Below are 20,737 nucleotides of genomic sequence, written 5' to 3' on the forward strand. Positions count from 1 at the left end.
GTAGTTCACCAGCACTTCGGTTAATGTGCAGGTCCTTCATGTGCGTGTTTGTACAGAGACTTGTATTAGCAGACTGATGCACGTACAGCTGATTTTTGTGGTATGCATCGGTGTTTTGCTCGCCTCCTCCAGCTGTTCTGAGCACCGCACCAGCTGTGGTGCCAAAATGCCTCCTGTGGCACCAGCCAGAGCTGGCCCGAGGTTACAGCCTGCTTAGACACGCAGCACAGCCCAACCCCAGGTCTACAGGAGTCCAGTAGCAAAAGCAAGCAGAAGTATTTGGTAGGAAATTAGCTAAATGAGCATTTGCAGCTTAATTCTTCCTCGCCCTAAGTGTGAATTCTGGAACTGGGGACTGAATGTTAACTTTCTGATATTTCTAAATAGCTGGGGCTGGCATTGATTTAGTGTCATGAACTGTTTTATTCCCTGACTTCCTATGGCTGCCTGTGCCCAGAGACTCACTGTGCTGGCAGAGACCATCCTCCTATTCCAGCAGAAATGAAGCCTTGCAGTTTCTCCTAGCTGGGGGCAAACACCAGGGGAAAACTGTGGTATTTTGACCAGTTTTCTTTATTCTTCACTTACGATACAGATTTGAGAACCCAGCCAACTGGGGAGACAACCACTTGAATCCCTTTTTCTAGTACTGTCCTTACTGCCATAACCTCCTGCCCTCTTGTGTGCTGCATCTGGCTTTCCTAGAGCCCAGCCTTGGGAAACCCATACAAGTCAGCTAGAATTCTCTTACCGAATACTTTCCTAACCCCAAAACTACTGTCACCTTTCAATTCAGATAAGTAAGCTCTGGAAAATTATCCCAAATTCAGTTTCTGGTCTTATAAGCAAGTTTAAAAACAAAACAAAGAAACAACGTGATTGGTGGTGAACAATTGTTGTGCCTTTGGACTTGACTACACTTGCACCGTATGTCAGGTAGGAGTGTTCTGAAAGCTTTTTGTGGTGGAGGAAGGTAGTTCTTGGGGGAAATATTTCCCTAAAGACTTATTTTGGTCAAATCTCATTGTGGTATACTATATAACAATGAGCCCTTGTTAGTGATGTTGTAATGAAAGCCTCTCTGAGAGCATAGCTTTAATGGCAAAGGAGAAAATCCCTCCTAGCAGGTGCCATGCCAAGGGGAGTGGGTTTTCCCCAGACTGATGGAGGCACACACAAAACTTGCACTACTGTTTAAACAGTTGCACTATTTTATCATCACAGAAACCATCTGACATCAAACACTTTCTCCCAAATGCCATCAATATGCAGCAGAAAATGCTTTTCATGTATTTGAAGGTTTCCATCCTTTTAAATGTAAAGTTAGAGAGCAAACCAGCATTAATTACTAGGATGGAAGCAAAAGCAGCGCACAAGAGAGGGGAGCAGATGAAGCTGGGGTTTGACACCAGCTTGTCCTCCCTTGGGTTCAGAGAGTTCAGTGGCCTCTCACACTCTGGTTCATGCCTTTCTTTTTCTGACAGCTTTTTCCCCTGGCTTTTCTTCCTGGCAGGTGCAGCGCAAAGTGCACTTTCAATGCAGAATTTGATTAAAAATATTAGTTAAAGCTAGTTATAAATTGCATACCAGAGATTAAGATTTTTTTCTTATATGTTTGCTATTTCCTCTTTCCTTCCCCCCCCATCCCCAACATGAGAAGAAAATTATTGCAATCTATTGGTAGGCATCAGCATGGGCTGGGAGTGATATTCTAGCATGTGTTTCTCTTGTTAAAATACATCCAAGTGCTGCTGGTTTCTGCTGTGTCAAAGATGACTGATCTTGCTGAGCAGCTCTGTGGGTTGTTTTCTCATGATGGCTTTTTCAAATGAATATAACTTCTTGGATCAGACAGAATTTCAGTGTATGTATTTGCTTCATGGTACTTTCTAATCTGTCTAGGCTGATTTGCAACTCAAATATTAAGAAAATATATTTATGAATGTACTCCTTAATGGAACCAAAAGAGATTTCAGAGGAAATATTCAGAGACAGCCAATACTTTTGCAATGTAAATGTGCTGTGTTTCTCCTTATTTTCTCTATTCATTATTACACTTGCAAACAATCCATTGTTGATAATTAATATTAATTTCATACACTTAATTGACAGTATTACCAGGGGGTGACTAGATCAGCTTCCCAGTATTAAATAATTTTTACCAATTTGTACTGCTCAGCTTGCTGCTTTGCTGATTTCCCAGTTGCTTCATCTCTTCTGCATCTACAGCCAGACACAGGGGGAATCAGAGCAGTTCAAAATCAATAGATCAGCAGCCAGAGCAAGTAGAAAGATGCGCCTTCACTGCGTGACCGTGCGTCTCCGACGGAAGAGCGATGAGCCTCGCTGTATTTGATCATCCATCCACGTGATCCATCTCACCGCTGGAACACCAGATATTTGCACAATATATCGCTCGGATACATCACATAGATGTTAAGCACCGTTAAGAAAGTACAGTTTTTGTCTAATCATAAGCTTGTGTGCTGAGCTCAACAACCCTGCATCTTCTGTATGCTCCTCATTGCCTTGGCTCATACTGGTATTTGCTGGTTTGCTATGGGAGCACATTAATACTTTCACATTTGTGTGGGATGGCAAAAGTTAATGGTCAGTCTGAATTTGTCTATGTCTCTTTGGAAGAGTTATGAGATAACACCCAAAAAATTAACAGATAAAAATATTTGTACTCTAGAATGGACATCAAATATTCTGCTTCGGACATGGGAAGGCGTTTTAGGGTTTTTTGGGAAAAAAAAAAACCAACAACTCCTACTTAGGGTTTTTTATTTATTTCTTTATTTATTAAGGAATTGAATTTGTAAAGGCTGTTTTTCTGTAACATAAGAATAATGGGTCACCCAAGGAAGTTGTGAATGCTCCATCCCTGGTGGTGTTCAAGGCCAGGCTGGACAGAGCTTTAGGTGACATGGTTTAGTGTGAGGTGTCCCTCCCCATGGCAAGGGGGTTGGAACTGGATGATCTTAAGGTCCTTTCCAACCCCAACTATTCTATGAATTACTCCTTATAGCACATTCAACATTGATGATTTTACTACACAGATGATTCTGGAGCACAAAGACCTGTGTTAGCACCACAGAAGCCCAGGAACCACCTACATTTCATGCAGCAGCTCAATAACAGCCCCAAAGCATTGCTGTCTAAAGCCAGCACTGCTGTACACCATGGAGCATCCCTATCATGCTTCAGCCCACATCCTAATTCCATCCCTCTCTTTCTCCTCTCTTGGTTTTGCAGAGCAGCAGGAACTTTCCTTGCCTGGGATATGAATCTTGCATTTCTAAGAGTTCATCTACATATTGTTTTGATATATATGATATAGTAACCATCAGTTCACTTATACTTTAATAGGACCCTGTCAGCACAGGCTGAGATGCCTCGTGTGGGGCAGTCGCCCTTGGGAAACCTGGCCCTAATGGGGAATTACATGTGTGTCATTCCTCTTGGAAGAGCTCCATTCTTTCTATCCTCTTCTCCTGTGTCAAGGAATCTCAGTCCCTGCTGGGTACCACATATTACTTAACTTGAAATTATGTATTTCTATTTCTGCGATACTAATCCTGGTTTGGTGCCTACACAACGTTTTTAATCCTTTGGAGCATTATCGTGTTTTATGTATATAGTTTTTTAATACGCTATTACAAAACAAATAAAAAATCATGTTAGTGACATAGTGGAAAGTAAAATAAGTATCAATAACACTGTATTTTATGTTTTGCTTTTACTTTTCATATACTTGTAATAACTGCCATTTTAACAACCTGTTATGTTCATTAACAACTATCAGGTCTGAAGTGACTGTAAAATGAAAAAATAGTGTAATTTTCTGAAGTAATTTGTTTGAGGTAATAGTGGGGGAAAATACAATTACTGACTTTGCATGTTTTATTTTCACAGCCATTTTTAAACAGAAGTTACTTCAAGTTCAGTCTTTGAGTAGCTCACAAGAGCACAAGGCTGCTGTTTGTTTGGGAGGCTTTACTTCCTGAAGGGATATCTTCATCATTTACAGCAAGCAGAAAGGAAAGTTATGTCTATTCTTTGGCCAGGAGAATTTATGTGTAAATATAGCAATTTGTGGTGACAATCAGAGGTTTAACAGTGGAAGGATGAGGCCTTTTTAAGGCTGGTTCACACTGACAGTTTCCTGACATGAAAATACTATTTGAGCTTTGCAAATTGGTGACTAAATCTTTTGCCCTTCACCCCATACATTGATTCGGGGCACCACTGGGGTTGTTGCTGTTTGTGAGTTCAATGTTTGTGAGTTTACCTGAATGAGGAGTGACAGTAGGGAAGTTTAATTTATTTTTTCCTTCAGTCACCAGGCATACCATGCTGTTTCCGAAGGGATACATTAGCAGAATACTGCTAATGCTTCTTTTTGGGCCCATCCTAAAGATGTTTGCTTGTAACCTGTTGACCAATTGGTTTCTGATTTTTTACCCCCTCGTTGTTCCCTTTTTGCCCAGTTTCCATCACCTTTCCAGGTCCCAGTAATCATTAGGAGGTCTGCAGTCACCCAGTACTCTTATTTCTTGGTGTAATATCAACCATGCAAACATCAGGATCTTCCAGGTAAAGCTAGTGTGTGTTGTCTTCTCATCTCCATGTTCTAACCCTGGTCTTGCATTTGTTCTAAAATGCAAGTTGGCAGTAGCAGAGGACCCTGAGTCATTTTGTAGGCAGCTTCGTACGCAAAATGAGGATCATTCCCCAGAAGAGTGGTGATGGTGTTTAAAGGCATTATGGTACGTGTAGATAAATTACACAGGTATTGGAGAAGTTGGTCTTTGTGTTCAGAGCTGGTCAGACCACAGTACAGATTTTCCTGGGGAAGAACAGGCTGTCCATTGCAGTCCCGAGAGCCATGAAGCTTGTGGCTTTCACTGATATGGGGCACTCCACAATAACACCCACTGGTGTGTCTCAGTAGCACTTCTCACCTTTCTTCTGCTGTGAGAAATGTAGACCTTCACTAACAGGGCAGAAAGGTTTGGGGTTTTCTTATTGCTTTGGGGGGTTCCTTCTCTCTCCATTAAGGTTTCTGGCTACTCCCTGGCCATCAAAACCTGGTAATCTGTGGGGTGCATTGAACTGAAGCCTGCTGGTATCCCACTTTTTGGGGGACCTTTTGAACGACCATCAGCGTCAGCTGGATGGCCTCCAAGCCCTTCCTGGCTGTGAGCTTGCTGGCTGCACTTAGGCTGGCTCCGTTGATCCTCTATGTGTTTACATGTGCCTGTCTGTCTATTTATGATTTGATATCACCATCCACTGTAGTTCAAAGAAACTTTGTTCTCCATTACTTTCTCCTGCCTTGCTCCTCATGCTGGGGAGGAATTCTCCATCACTAGCAGCAGTGTTCATCTTCAGGTTTCTTTTTAGATTCAACCCTTGTGCTGCCCAAGGAGCACTGCTGGGGACTGACCTGCTGGCATGGTACGGCTGGTGCTCATCACATCATCACATCACTCTGGCTGAGATTCGAGGACATGGGACCAGAGAACTAGTAAGTCACACTTCATCACTTCTCATGTAAAATTGCTCAGGAATAGCAAAGACCCTGTTTCACCCACCCCTTTTTGCTCATGGTAGTGTCTTCCCATGTATTCATAGGATTGTATCTATCTAGGGGATTACTAATGCAGCCTAAACTGGGGAATGTGGGGCTGTTAAGTGCCTGGCTGAAGAAGGTGTAAATTGTCCATGTTTACGGGCATTCATTAATGTACTGTAACCATCTTACAACATGCAGTGAAATTAAAAGGCGATATATTTAGAACAGATGAAAAACCCCCAAACAACCATGTTAAGTGTTTAATCAACCTATAAAACCCACTGTTCTGTATAAAAGCAAAGCAGATAGATAGCTTATGGTGGTTTGAGCAGGCATGGAGGAACTTGCTGGGAACAGGAGTGGTGTCCCCAGCAGCATGGCTCTGTGCCAGTAGTCTCCAAAAGAGTTTTATTTTTTTCAGTTTAGCTTAAAAACTCTGACAACTGATGTAGATGTTTAGTCTCTCTTTAGGTTTTCCAATATCCACTAGAGCATCCACTGCCGGTCAGTGCTGGAGATGGAAGGCTGGGTACGATGGGTGGCTGGCACCTTCTAGCTGGGCAATCTGTTGCTCTGTCATGTTAAGTGTGTTTTATGTGCATGGCATCATGTCTTCCTTTTTGACTATTCCAAAGGAGCAAATTAACACTGTGCTGGTTTTGTACTCTCACTGCAAACGTTGCCTTCGGAATGGATTTGTGCTTTGCCATTTTCTGGTCTCGTTACAGTGTTTGTTATGAGAATGAGCTATCATAATTTTAATGCCCAGTATAGCCTGTGAAAGACCATAAACATTTAATAGACTCATAAACATAGACTTTAACCTTTTCAATATTCCATAGCTGGATTGGCTCCCACTGCACTGCATCCCCACAGGTTACTGCTGTGAACACGAGGGATGGCCGCGGTGAGTGAATCAAACAGCAGAAACCAGAAAAGGTCAAAGCAGCGCAGTTTACTATTATCTTCTTTAGAATATATGAGGCGTTACAACTCTGATACTGCATTTTTGTGGCTTAGATTGGGGCAAGAGGGAGAAATGGTATGACATAAATCTCTTCTGAAGACAGTCATTGTAATGTGGATGGAAACAAGCACCCACTGAACTCATCCCTTTTAACTCTCCTACAGCCATGCTGGGTGTCTGCCCTTCTCTTGCCACATCTCCTGCTTGTCCTACCTTCAATACACACAATAGGTAGCAGCAACTCAGAATGCGGTGTTTTCAGGAGATTAGGAAACCTCAAGAATTCTCTGCTGAAATAATTGTTCCGTATTCTTTCACTGGATGTGCTTTGTTTTATATCTAATGGCAAGAAGTATTCTGTAGTCAAGGATGAACAATGTTGTAGAGCAGGAAATGTTTACAGTGAGTTTGATACTTCAGATGTGGGGTAGCTGGAGATCATCTGAAATTGCCATGCAGCAAAGTAAATGGGCAAAAAGCTCTGCAGACTTCAGTTTTCAATCTGGATTTAGAGTGAAGGTACTGTAACGGGTGCTCTCTTTAACTGAATTGGGTTTGAATTGCTCCACACCCTATTTTTGTCCAAGAAATGGTGTTTGGAAAGATTCAGTAGTGCCTGTTCCTAGGAAGGAAAAAGGGCCTGCACAGAGGGTTGAGAGCCAGCCCTGAATGTTAAATGTGCAGATTGTTGTACCTCGAATGACCAGCACCATGGAGTCAGACTCAGGAGAGCACAGATTGCAGGGAGGGGAGCCCAGGACCTGACCCCCCAGTGTGTTGCACTCATCTGAACTCAGTCTTGGGATGGCAGGAGCAGAACAGAGGCCACGGTTTTCCCAGGTCCAGCTGAGGCAGGCCCAGGTGATGCTTAGTCACAAAGGGTCTCCACCATGGGGAAGTGCAAGCTCAAAAATCAGTTTGCAACTTTCTCATATACCTTCCTGACAAATCTTTGAACTTCAGCTTTGTACTTGAAATCTAATCCTGTTATAGCTATCTTACTACATAACTGCATGGCTTTTCTGGGAAAACCATTGCCAGTCACATTACCGTGTATTCATTTCTGTACAGATCTTGTTACCAAGGCAGATTTTCTTAGGCTGTACAGCTTTACTGTGCTATGAAGAACACACAATAGTAAACCCTATACTATAACTTTTCCATTACAAAGTTATAATGGCTGTATAATTTTGGGGCCGTGTTGCATCCTCTCTCTGCTGTGGTTATGAGACCTTTTGGCTGAGCAGGGCAGGGTTTCATGTTTGTAAGGTGCTGCATGTCTCCTGCACTCTTGTTGGCTTTATCTTATGATGTCACCTACAGAGAGACTGGTCTGCTCTATTAAAAAAAAGGATTGTACAGAAGGATTTGACTCTGCAGAAGTTTAATGTGGACAGAATTCCCACTGCTAAACTGTTTCCTTCATGAAGAATCTATATGAAAGGTAATAAAGCTTTAAATCAATAGTCTAAACATATGCAGAGCTATAACCTTCCTGTGGGTTTAGTAATCCCCCATGACATTTACAGGACAGTTTCTGCAAACTCAGAATTCCAGCACTGAATTAGCATTTCTTAGGTCCACAAGATCCATTATGTCCATACAACGTGTGTGAAGCTAGGAGCAGCAAAGTATCACAAACTCAGGTTTGACAGCGTTTCCACTGATGCATCAGCAGCTCCACTTTCAGGATGCAGGGGCAGGGCGAGAAGGCTTTGGCTGATTTTCCCCGGCTCCAAGTGTTTTCTGGCAGGATTTGGGGTTTCTCCTTCCCTCCTGCTCCAGTACAGAGCCTTGGGAAGCCCCATGCAAGGCCAGCCCCAGCTTTTCCCCAGTAACTGCACAGAGTCGGACCCCCAGCACCTGCTGGGCGCCTTTCAAGCTGCTTTAACTGGATCACAAATTCCTAACTGCAGATAGATGTAACAGAGACTAATCCCGTAATCTAGACAGAAGTACAAGCTCTGGATGGGGAGCAGCTCATGTTGCCTCCATTTGCACTCCAGCCGACATGGCAGGAGGAGTTGAGTCGTTGCATTCCCCTCCCTGAGCCGTTCCCTGGTAAGTTAGATCTGCGGGCTGATTTTCTGTTATGCTATTTTTCCTTCCCAAAGGCCAAAGATAAATATGCAAAACAAAACGTCACGCTTCGGCCAAAAAGGAAAACAACTTCAGTTCAGAAATGGTGTTTCTACGTTGAATAAATATTATTTGTACTCAAGGCGCAGAACTCGAGGACTGGCATCATTTAAAATAATAAAATAAAACCCAGCAGCAGAATAATGGGGCCACATTTTCAGGTTTTTAATAGTACAAGAGGTGAGAAAGGGGCTGCTGCCCAGCTCCTCACAGTCCCTGCTTGAAATACCCACATTTTAAACCACACTTTCGCTGCAGCCGACTCCTTGGTGTGGTTTCAGCGCTGCCCTGTGCCAGCAGAACATTGATCAGGAGCCGCTGCAGAGCCAGGACCCGGCGATCGATTGCACCGCAAAAACAGAGCCAGCAGAGATGATATTTGCCATTAGCTTTTTAACTTCTTGTTGACAGGCTTTTAGCAATGACAGCTCTTCCTCGCTCTCCTCTTTCTATCCCTGTCCAAGATTTAATGCTGTTTTGCCATTTTAATTAGGGATGTGGTTCTACAAACATTTACAAGCTGGCGTAGCAGGCTGTGAATCAGCAAGCCACAGATCCACGTGCAAACCCTTCACAAGCGTGTGTAAACCATGGCACCACTCACATCACCACCTTTAAATCCTGTTGCTTGCCCTCTTTTCCCAAATCTTAAAACCTCAACAAAAAGTCCATCTGGGGCATTAGAAGTCTGGCTTTCTTTTGATGACATTAAACCAAAAGTTATTTAGTTGGGCCCCTTCCGTATCTTACAGCGCTAACAAAAATAGATGCTTATTGCTTTAATAAAGATTTTGATTTGGAAATTATTTACCATTTAGACTTTGTATGCTCTAATTGCTTTTGATTCTTCAGAATATATATAATGGAAAGCAGCTGAAATACTGGGGCTTAAAAATGGGCTCTTGCACATTTGAAGTAAATTTTATCCTGCAATCAGTTGTAAAGATCTTAACTGCAGCTATCACATATCCTAAATATGTAATTGCTGTGGAGCCTTTCCAGTCTATTGGTTACAGGACACTAGAAAAAATGGAAAGTGAGTACAAATGTAGGCCCTGATCTTTGCAAGTATATTATGGAATACTCACTGGGACTGGTCACCTGCCTAAAGTATTGGATATACATTTTTTATAGGATGGAGCCTTGGAATTAGACTGTGCAAAGACACACATGAATAATTTCATTTGCACGAAGCAGCTCACTGAATTACAAGGAAGCTGTTCTAGTGATTGAAGTGATGAATTGTAGCTGGATTTTTGAGTCAGACCCTTGGCCAAAGGGTATCCCCATGGCCCTGCATGCTCCCTGGCTCCTGGGGGAAGGACTTACATTTTAAATGGACCTCCACATGTGGATCTACCCTAAAAATCAGTGGTACATGGATGCAGGAACAATAGGGAAAGGTGCTCTAGTCCGCTTTGGCTGAACCTATGAAACTGCTGCTTAAAAACAAAGAAAAAAAGTTCAAAATACTTATTTTTGAGGGATTTGGAACACATCTTGGTCAAGTGCAGTCTAGGTATGGATTGAATGGTCCGTATTCCGAATGACTGATAAAGAATGCTATAAAGTGAAATAGCATCTCTGCTTACTTGTAGTAACTTTTGCTTTCAAGTGAAGCCCCTCCTACGGTCCTGGTTGTCTTTAGAGGGGAGGAGAACAAAGTTCAGAGAGAGAGTTCAGCTTGAGAATATTCGAAATTAAAACTTGAAGGGAAGCCTCAGGTTCTCTTCTTTCCATACAACTTAAAAAGCAAAGAAAATTCAGCCTCAAAAATTGTTTAAGATGTTTAACACTCCGTTAAAATCACAAAAATGGTGTAATTCATTGTTAAAAGATCGTGTGAGGTATTTCCATACTACATTATTACCTCCCATTAGGGTGAACGGCTGCTACGTCCACACCACAAATTCTTCATACTGGGAGACATGCACGGGCGAAGGCCGCAAAGGCAAAGCTGCTTGGGTCCTTGAGGAGAGCAGAGGGAGAAGATGCTGAAAGCCCTGAGGTTTGCAAGAGGCTGCTGAGATCAATGCTTGATCGTAGGCAGCTTACATAAAGCCTGGGTATGCTCGTTCTGGATTTATTTTATTACAACGAAGACCAAATTTGGAGTCTCTCGCTCTTATGATCATATCCCGTGCTTCTTTCCACCCCCTCTTGTTCTTTTTTTTTTTTAGATAATTTCCTAAATTCAGAAGATAACCTGATCCGTGACGGTGAAGCTGAAGTTTCTCTTCCTGCCCTTGGCTTCATTGGACTTTTGGACTCTGAGCATTCCCAGGCACCCCGCTCTGCCTGGATTAACTCAGCACCCTGAGGCCTCCCCACGCACGCCATGCACGATGGGCAGCAAAGAAGACAACAGTGATCTGTACTTAACATTAGGTGGCACAAAAGAGTTTCCTTTTGCTCACAGTAATACTGGAATATATGGGCAATAACAAACAGATTTTCTTTTCTTTAAATGAAATTTCCTTCCCTATTTTTCTTCCAGCTTTCAAGTATTCTTTGAAGTACTTCTGTTCATAAACTCACTTGATTTCGTCTCTCATTGCATTTCTTTTGTCTCTTAACATGATTTCTTTTAAAATCACGCATAACCCAGCCCCTGCTGTAGTTGTATTTACAGAACAGCCACAGGGCTTTAAAACGGGCTCATTTCAGTGAAATACCTTTTGTCCTTCCTCCAGACCAGTGCTGCCTTTAAGGGCTTCACCTCTCCACACCCTGCCTGTTCAGAGCCAGCATGACCACGCAGGGCATGTTCTACTGTGAAGCTTCTCCTCCGTGTCCTCGGCTGGGGCTATTTACAAACCGCGGCCATTTACTCCTGGTTTGGTACCCACGCTACTCGCTGCACGTTTGTTTTGTTTCTGCTGTTGACTTGAGAAATGGGATTTGGGGGGAGTTTCTCTTCTTCTCCTGCTGTCATCCTTTCTGAGGCAGTGGCAGGTTGGTGTCCCGCTGCAGAGGCAGCCAGGCTTCACTGCCCAGCACAGGGGCAGCTGCAGGCCGCTCACCCCAAGACCACGGTGTCGGCGCTGTGCTGCAGCTTGCAAAGATTTACAAGAAATAAATCAGTTTTATGGTTAAGAAATAAAGCATTGCCCACTGTGTACATCCCAACGCCTCTCACTAACAGGTACCGGGCTATGGTGGTTGCAGCCATGTGGGAAAGTGCCTGTCCACTCGTCCTCCTGCTGCTGGGTTATGGAGACAAGAGACCTCACTCTGCTCTTGGGTCGCTTCTCAGGACTCCAAAAGGTAATTCTTGCCTCCCGTACACTGTTGGCAGAAGGGTTGGTTATTGTTTTCCCCAAGGTTCCGCTTCAGAGCGGGGAAAAGGAGAAAATAACAGCCTCTCTGGCTGGTGCTGCCCTGAAGTTTGCTGTTTTCCTGCCTCTCCCCAGCAGCCCCCCCCTCCTCCCCGCGCCCTGCCCGGCTGCCGGGACTGGAGCTTCCCCGCTTCACCCCATTAGATGTGATTAACTGTTATTGTTCCTCCCGAACACTCCACGTCCCGCCCGGGGCGGGGGGGGGAGCGGGAGGCAGCCCGGGGGGATGTTGTGTAGGGGGGGGGGTCAGGAGCAGGACCCGCGGCCCCTCTGCTGCTGGGAGTGGGGAGGAAGGACGGAACAAAAGAAACTTCCATCGCGCCCCTCCTGCAGCTCGGGTTGGGGGGGACGGGGACACCCCCCCGACGCTTCCCCATAGGCCGCGGGAACTGCGGGAGGCAACAACCGGGCAGCGGCGGCTGCGCGGGCGCGCAGTACCGCGGTGCGCTGGGGCGAGGCGGGGAGGCAGCGCTGCTATACCTTCTATATATATTGATATACACACACAGATATTTACACATGCAGTATATATATACGCCACCCCCGAAAAAGCCTTTCCCACCCCAACTGCGCATTTTCCGCGGGGCCGCGCAGGTGTAACGCGGCCGCACTGCGCGGCCGGGCCCGGGTGCAGCCCCCGCTGCGCGCACCCAGCGCACAAACCACGCAGCGGAGCTGGTCAGTATAATTATTTTTTTTTTTTTTTTTTGTAAAAATGTTTATTTAAACCTTTTTTCATTTTTTTTTCCTTTTACAACAATAAAATATTGCGTCAATATAAACCCCTTGACTAAAACCTCTCGACAATCAAACGTTACAAGCGACTCGTGTGTTTCGTTATTATTTTTTCCGACACCCATTCAGGCTTTTTGCTTTCTGAAACGTCTTTTTTTTTTTTTCTTTTCTTTTTTTTTTTCTTTTCTTTTTTTTTCTTTTTTAACATAATGCGGAATTTATTGAAAATAAATAATTGTTGGCAACTGCAATAGGCAATTTTGGATAAAATAGTTGAAAAAAGCAACCTTTAATGAAAATAGCGTTTATTATACATCAGTTACTAAATGAATAAACTAAATGATCTTTCTTTAAATTAATAACTTCCAAAAAACGTTTAATATACAAAACTGTACAGTTATAAAGTTGGCAGAAATAGGCAGGTCCTCAGTGTCGAGTTTGTTTTTTTTTTTCTCTTTGTTTTTAATTTTTTTCTTTTTAATTTTTATCTTTTTTTTTTTTCTTTTTTTCTTTTTTAGCGCTTACTGAAAAATACTTGAAAAATATAAATGTTGAAAGGAAAAAATCTGAGCGCCGGGGAAGGATTGGGGCTGTGCGGGCAGCCGCGGAGAGGGAGGCGGATGCAGAGCGGGGCCGCACCGGGCCCCTGGGGGTCTTGCGGGGACCCGGGGGGTGCCCGGCCCGGTCCATACCCGGCGGCCCCGAGCCAGCCCGGCCGTGGGGAGGCTGCGGGAGCAGTGGGTTATCGCGGCCGTGCGCTCCCGCACACTCACCCGCTCAGCAATACCCCTTTGCGAGTGGGTTTGTGGGCGCTGCGCGTCCGGCCCTGTGTGCAACACAACTGGGGGGGGGGGCAGCTCCAGGTCAGCACCTCCCCGTGCCCAAAAACTGCGGTGGTTGTAGCATTTTAGTGACTTTGTTTTGTTTTTTTTCCTCCCTGTTCGTGGTTGCGGTGTTTTGTTTTTGTTTTTCTTAATAAAAGCTTTTCAACAAATCCAGCATCTCCCTGTGACGCGGAAATAAGCTCAGCGTGAACCAAATGCGGGTGTTTGCTGTCCCTCTCCCCTCCAAAAAGAAATCATGAGCCACCCCCCACCCCTCCCATTCCTCTTCACTATCGAAACAAAATACAGAGAAACCGATTTCCGAAGCCAAAGCGCAGGAGTATAAAGGTGTTTTACTACAGACCTCTCAGTCTGGCGCTGATTAAAAAGCCCAACTCATCTTCGGAAAGAAAGCGACTGGCAAATGCCACGGGTTTGTTTGCGGTGCTTAATTTCGGATAAATCTCTTTTAAATAATTACTTTTATTATTTTTCTTTTCCTCGGGAGAAGAGGGGAGAGGTCAGGATCGGAACCCGGCCGGTTTACGGTGTTGGGAAGCTCTTGGAAAAGGAAGAGAAAAGCTGCAACAAATAAGCCCGTTTTTCAGAACAGCGCGGGCAGCAGTGGGGTGCGCGGGTCTCCGCGGGCGCGGAGGGGAACCCCGTTCCTCGGGGGGGGGGGGTGGTGGTGGTGAGGGGGAAGGGCCGCAGCCGCCCTGCCCCGTCCCCACTGGGTGACATTGCCGGTGCGTGGGGAAGGGAGAAACGTTTTGCCTGCTCAATTCGATACAAATTAGGTCACAAATATTGTGTACAGTTTGTAGTAAAACACCTCAGACATTTAAAAACGCTATATAAGTCTTTAAAAATGCAAAACTAGTCTATTGTAAAACAGATTCACCTGAAATACAGCTGATATAACCAAGGCGCTGGAAGGTTATTCATAGGCACACATCTGTCTTTCCTTTTCTGTCGGTTTTCTTTTTTTTTTTTCCTTTTTCCCATGAGTTTTTTTTCTTTTTTCTTTTTTTTTTTCCCCGTTTTATGTGTGTTTTGTTTTTGTTTCTTTCCCCGTTCGTCTTAGTCGTGACCGAAACCAAACCTTGTCTGCGAGTAAACACCGTGCACTGATCAGCGGAAAGGTCGGAGAGAGAAAAAATATTGCCCAGGCGGCGGGCGGGGAGCCCCCGCTCCGCGTCTCCTGCCTCTCGGAAACCATAAGTTAAAGCCCCGGCGGAAAATCCGCGCTGCCCGCAGTCCTGCCTGCCCGGACAGCCCCGGTCAGAGGTCGTGGCAGGCCGTGTCCGTTTTCACGCCGTGGGAATAGACGTCGTGCTGCGGCTGCTCGCCCGGCGGGGTCATCCGCTTCTCCTTCTGCCGCCGGTTGCAGAACCAGACCCGCACCACCTCTTTCTCCAGCTGCAGGCTGTCTGCCAGCGAGGAGATCTCCTGGGCGGCCGGCTTGGGGCACTTGAGAAAGTGCGTCTCCAGCACGCCCTTGACACTCACCTCGATGGAGGTGCGCTTCTTCCTCTTCCTCCCCTGCGCCGCGATCTTGTCGATGCTGGTGGGGCTGCCGGTGGAGGAGTCGGCCTCCTCCAGCCACTTGTTCAGCAGCGGCTTCAGCTTGCACATGTTCTTGAAGCTGAGCTGCAGGGCCTCGAAGCGGCAGATGGTGGTCTGCGAGAAGACGTTCCCGTAGAGGGTCCCCAGGGCCAGCCCCACGTCGGCCTGGGTGAAGCCCAGCTTGATGCGCCGCTGCTTGAACTGTTTGGCGAACTGCTCCAGCTCATCCGAGGTCGGCGTCTCCTCGTCCGAGTGGTCCTGGCAGTGGTGCCCGCCCAGCTCTCCGTGATCCCCGCCGCCCTCGCCCCGCAGCCCCGGGTGCAAGCCCTGCGCGGCGGCGGGCGGCGGGGTCAGCCCGCCGTGCTCCAGCATGCCTCCCACCGCGAAGCCCGCCTGCGAGTACACGTTGAGGGGCTGCCCGGCGGCGGCGGCGGCAGCGGCTGCGGGGGGGGCCAGCGAGGCGCTGTGGGCCGGGCTGGCGCCCCAGGCGCTGGGGTGGTTGGCGTGGGGCGAGTGGTGGGAGACGTGGGGCGAGCGGTGGTGGATGATGGCGCCCAGCTGCAGGTCCTCGCGGCCCGGCTTCACGTCGGGCTGCTCCAGCGGGCCGCCGGCCAGCGCCGAGGGCCAGGGCCCGCTGTCGCTGAGGCTGGTCACCCAGTGATGCCCCAGCGGGTGCCCATTGCCCGGGACGCCCTGCAGGTACTCGCTCTGCAGCAGCTTCTGCGGGTTGCGGAAGGGGCTCCCCTGCTGCATGCCCGCGCCGTCCGCATGGGCGAGCGAGCCGGAGCCGAGCAGGCTGTAGGGGTTGGAGGCGGCTGTGGCCATGGCCGCCGCGCAGCCCCCACGAGTTATACTGTGGCGGCGCCGCCGCTTCAGCCTTTGACATCCACCGGCACGGCGGCCCGGGCAGCGGCCGACCGCCGACTGGCAGCAGCGCCGCCCAATGGGGCCGCGCCGCCGGCGGGGCCTCGCCGCACGGGCCAATGGGAGAGGCGGGGAGGCCGGCCGCGGCGGCGAAGGGGCGGGGCGAGGGCGCCCGGGGGCCGCGCGGGCCCGAGGCAGGAAGTGAATCACTCCGCCGGCACCGGGGGCCGGGCGCGAGGCGGCCCCCTCCGCTTAACTCCTTCCGCGCCGCGCTCCGCGCCGGGCGGGGAAGGGAGGGGAGGACGCGGGGCACGGCTTAAATGGGGAGCGATTAGCGCAGGGGGAGCGCGCGGCAGAGGTTAAACGGCGGCGCCCCGGCGGCAGCCCCGCGGGACCACCCCTGCGCAGCCGGTGCCGGCCTCAGCCGCGCCTCCGGGACTCTCGCTGCTTCCCCCCCCCCGCCCCCGCCCTGCCTGGCCCATCGGTCCGGGCGGGCTGCGCAGTCCGGTGCTCGGTGCCCGCGTCCACTTCCCCGCTGCGCGCATCCCCCGCCTGCCCCGGGCTGTGCGCTCCGAGGTGCTGTCGGAGAGGCAAAACCTAGGTGGAACCCCCCCACACACACACTAAAGATAATAAAAACAGCCCCAAAAGGCTCTTTCCGGTAAACCCCGGTGGTGCCTCTCCTCAAAGTTCGCAGTACGGAACGCACGGGCGCGGTGCGCTGCCGCTGCGCGCCTGGAGTGCGGTCCGCGGGGAAGGGGGTGTGTGTGGAAATTACATTAAAAATCCCCCAAAACAAACAGAGAGAAAGTGGAAAATAAAGGGGGGGGGGGAAGCGCGTGCGGTCCCCAGGCCCCACCAGGGGGGATGAGGGGTGGGTAGGTGGGGGGAGCTCTGTGCCCCCCGGCTCGCCCGGGCCCGGCGGGCAGAACCCCAGCGCCGTTCCGCACTCGCGGAATCCCGCCGGGGCGGCAGCGGGACCCTCCGCGGCGGCGGGGCGAGGCAGAGCCCTGGCACCCCCGGCCCGCTCCCGAGCTAAAAAATGACCTTTCCCTGCATAATTTTGGAGGTAACCTAGCTGCATAATTATATTTGCACTTACAGAAGACTGCATCAGAGTTCCCTTATTGGTTTGAAATTCCATTAAATATATTGCAAGAGCTCCTAGGTTAAGCTTGATTTAAATTTGCATACATTTTCATATATTTAGCAGAAATAAAAGAAGGCTTGCAGCTACCAGAAAGTCATTAAGGCATTAGTTTCTCTGAGAAGACAGATCTGAAGAAAATTCAAGAAAATGAGAAAATAGATATAAATAAGGTGAGCGCTTCTCTGATTCCTTTATAGCCGGGTAGCGTCGCTTTCCTCATTATAATAATAATAATCGCAATAATTTCTCGCCGGGGCTCGGGCAGGGCGCAGCGTGCGAGAGGGGGCAAAGACAGGGATGGCCCTCAAAGAGCAGGGGGTGCGTGGCTGGAGGCAGATCGCGATATATCGGGGAGGCGGCGGGGCCGCCGCTGCGCTGCGCACCCGCGGCAGCTCCGCGCCTGCCGCAGCCCCGGGGGCAACTTGGAAAATAAATGAAAGAGTAAAGTTTGCCGGGAGAGGGGAAGCGAAGAGGAGCGGGAGGAGGGGGGATTGGGGGCGGGAGGTGGAAAATGTCCCCGGGAGAGCTCCGCGGCGAGGGCTGGGAGCGGAGCGGCGTAGCCAGCACCGCGCCCGCGGAAGGCGGGAGGGCACAGAAAGAGTTATATCAGCAGCCCTCTTTCTTTTTTTTCTTCCCCTTTCTTTCCATTCTCCCCCCCACACACATCCCCCCCCGCCCTCCGCCTTTACAAGCTTCTCGAAATAAATATCACCGGAGCGGGTGGGAGAGAAAAAATAACATAAAAATAAAAAATGCGCACCGTATAAAAATGTAACTAAATTATTTAAAATTAATTTGCACTTTAACTTCCGAAAGCATTTTTCAAATCCCATTGCCCGTGAAAATAGATGTTCGGATCCGCCGTTTAATTAAGACGGAGTCTCTTAGCAGGGAAATAAAACCCCGAACGTCCCATTTTAATATTAGTTGCGAATGTGTCTAAGGCAGAGCCTGGCTCCGCGGCACTCCGCTCCTGAGAGCGGAGCCTCTCATCCCGCCTGTATGGTGTATTTTATAGTGTTTTTATCTGCATATAGTTAAATCTTCTTGCTGTTCTAAGTAATCTGCTGGAGAGGGTTTCTTTAGCTCTTTCCTGTCAGTCTAACTTCCCAAGTGTAACAGATGCCGCTCTCAAGCGGTCCTTTCTGCTGCTTTTCTTTATTCAGCCTCGCATATTTCTCCCCATGATCTGGGTTTCCATAGAGAGAGGAATAAAAGGGGGACCATGGCCACAAATCCCCTGCCCCATGCAGAATAAAAGAGCCTTATTCAATAGACGACCCCGTCTGGACATGGGAGAAAAATAAGTACATGCAAAGCTACTGTTGCAAGAATTTGTAACTTATTTTTCATAGACTGAAATCCATTAAAGTTTGGGTTTTTTTAAGGAAAAAAAAAAAAAAGAAAAAGAAAAAGTTTCTGGTTTGGACCGGGCGCTCCATCCCTCTGCCCCCGGGAACCTCCGCACCGGCGGGACCCGCATTTCCGCGACAAATAACTCCCTTTAATATCTATTTTTTTTTTTCTGCTAAATCTTTGGCATGGAAAAGATCGCACAATGGCTGAAGGCAGCCTACCGTCTTGGGGCATCTAGAAGTCGCTATAGAGAAAAACCCCCGCTTTGAAGTGGAGGAGCCGTGATTGTGCCGGGTCCCCCTTACCCGGAGGAGGCACAGGCGGGACCAGGGGTCCGGGGCTCCCCCGCGTCCTTTCCCCTTCGTGGGCAGCGGCCCCCAAGCGTGGAGCCGGAGGGTGGGTGCACCTCGGGGGCTTTTCCCGGAGGCAGACACACAGATGCCCCTTTAACTGAAACGCGGGGGTGCGTGTGTTGCGGGTGTATGTGTGTATGTGTTTGTGTCCCTAAGCGGCTCTATAGGCTCTTCTCCATAGGTGGGGACCTAGGAGAGAGCGAGCCCAGAGCAAGAGGAACGGGTTTATTATCGTGGCAGAGCTGATTTTATTGTATTTTTTTTTTCCCCTCATTGTTCATCTGCGGGAGGGGAAAGGAAAAAAAAAAAAGAGGGAGTCTAAAAGAGGTTCGTTTTGATTGTGTTTAATACAGCATGAAGCTCGGAGCGGTAAGCTGTGGCTCGGTGTCATGACCTCTATATTGAAAACTTCACCTTCAACACAAGTTCACTTTAGAGACAGGACGAGTTAGATTGCGCTTGGTGGGAACAAGTGCAAATTTAAACCCAGAGTCAATCAGAACTGGGGTGGGGGCTGGGAAAGGGCAATTTAAGCGGTTCTGAAGGCAGGAGTTAAGGGTTGCATTGTGTGCATCGAGGCGCTGAAGCCCAGCACCCATCACCTCGGCGAGCAGGGCTGGGAGAGCAGCTCCTGGGTCTCCGGAGATGCTCTGTGAAAACCCAGCCTGCATGGGGGACGGTTAGGAAAAGAGGAATTTGCAGGGTATTAACAGAAATTAGCCAATGCCGACACAAGCTCAATTAGTCCTTTTTTCTTTTTTTCTTTTTTGGTCTCTGTTGGCTGCTCTTGAACGTGAGTAAACGCTGTGCAGGGAGAGAGGAAGGGAGCCACGGCCAGGAGATGGACTGACAGATTGCAAATTCAAATAGTCCTAATGTAAGAATGAATGCAGCCCCCCCCCCCCCCCCCTCCCCTCTCCTACCCCCCAATCTCTCTGAGCACCACCAGCCCGTTAGTAATAAGCCCGGCACGGAGGGAGCGTGGCTGCGGCGGGGCTGGTCCTGCGCCCGGAGAAAGGCTAGGGAGGGACAATAAAGCCAGTGCCGGGCAGAGAAATCACAAGGTAAATGGCATTTGTATTCTAACTGCTGCGGTTTCTAAAGCGTCTGGGGAGGCTCCTCGCTCCCCTGCTCGAATCGCCTATTATTATGATTACCATTATTATTATTATTATTATTATTTTCCACACTGTTAATGTTTGAAAAATGTACTTGCTTGAGAAAAAAAAAAAAAAAAAAAAAGAGAAAAAAGAAAGAAAAATGTCGTTCATTTGTGCTCTACCACGTCCTGTTCAGGTCACTGTTATTTTTTAGCTGTGTTGGTTTGCATCAGGTCTTGTCTTGAACATTTGGTTGATTTGCAGTCGAGAGGGGAAAAACCCCGTAGTGTTATATATATATATTCCTGGAAGTGTCTCCAAAGTGCGTATTTTTACCGTGGGACCGGTCTTGCCGTTTATTAAATCCACGTATGGAAGCGTCGGGGTTTGTTGGGATTAATGGAGAAATGTGGCTGGCGAGCGGGGCTCCGGCACAGGGTCCCTTCCCTGGGCGGTTTTTGGCAGCTTTTAAGGTCACGTCAGGAGTTAATAGCACCGCACAACACCGCGGAGCGCTACTTCCCTTTTACGTAGGCACTTTCCTCCCCGCGCCGCTCACACGGGCGTGATGATAAGGACGCGCTCGTTTCACCCCGGCCCGAAATCCCGGGTGGGTTTTTGCGAGGGGTCCTCACCCACCCGCACCATCCCCGGCACCCACCGCCGGGCACCCACGGGCGGGCCTGGGCGTGGATCCCGCTCCCCCCCCCCATCCTCCCAAACCAGAGGCCGTTCTGTCTGTATTTTAGCAATAATCCAAACAG

The 20,737-nt window shown here is 48.3% G+C and overlaps 1 protein-coding gene and 1 long non-coding RNA gene across 3 annotated transcripts in view; one reads left to right on the top strand and one right to left on the bottom strand.

Annotated features, from left to right (window-relative positions):
• Positions 1 to 14,635: 14,635 nt before the first annotated feature.
• On the bottom strand, positions 14,636 to 16,076 carry POU3F4 (POU class 3 homeobox 4). The gene has a single exon (XM_057404737.1). It carries the CDS (start codon positions 15,973 to 15,975, stop codon positions 14,866 to 14,868), a length of 1,110 nt encoding a protein of 369 aa, XP_057260720.1. The 5' UTR covers positions 15,976 to 16,076; the 3' UTR covers positions 14,636 to 14,865.
• Positions 16,077 to 16,857: 781 nt separating this feature from the next.
• LOC130596799 (uncharacterized) overlaps positions 16,858 to 20,737 on the top strand; it is a 70,271-nt gene continuing 66,391 nt past the window's right edge. For both annotated transcript variants that reach the window (XR_008971615.1, XR_008971616.1), the window contains exon 1: positions 16,858 to 17,334. This is a non-coding gene — a long non-coding RNA (uncharacterized LOC130596799). The remainder of the gene's footprint in view (positions 17,335 to 20,737) is intronic.

This window comes from Pezoporus wallicus, unplaced genomic scaffold (genome assembly GCF_028554395.1).
Source record: "Pezoporus wallicus isolate ANWC-B61680 ecotype Strahan unplaced genomic scaffold, APGP_CSIRO_Pwel_v1 contig_5104, whole genome shotgun sequence".
Lineage (NCBI taxonomy): Eukaryota > Metazoa > Chordata > Aves > Psittaciformes > Psittacidae > Pezoporus > Pezoporus wallicus.

Bases quoted from the DNA above. Each gene is read 5' to 3' on its own strand.
- POU3F4 (XM_057404737.1), bottom strand. From the start codon at position 15,975: ATGGCCACAGCCGCCTCCAACCCCTACAGCCTGCTCGGCTCCGGCTCG.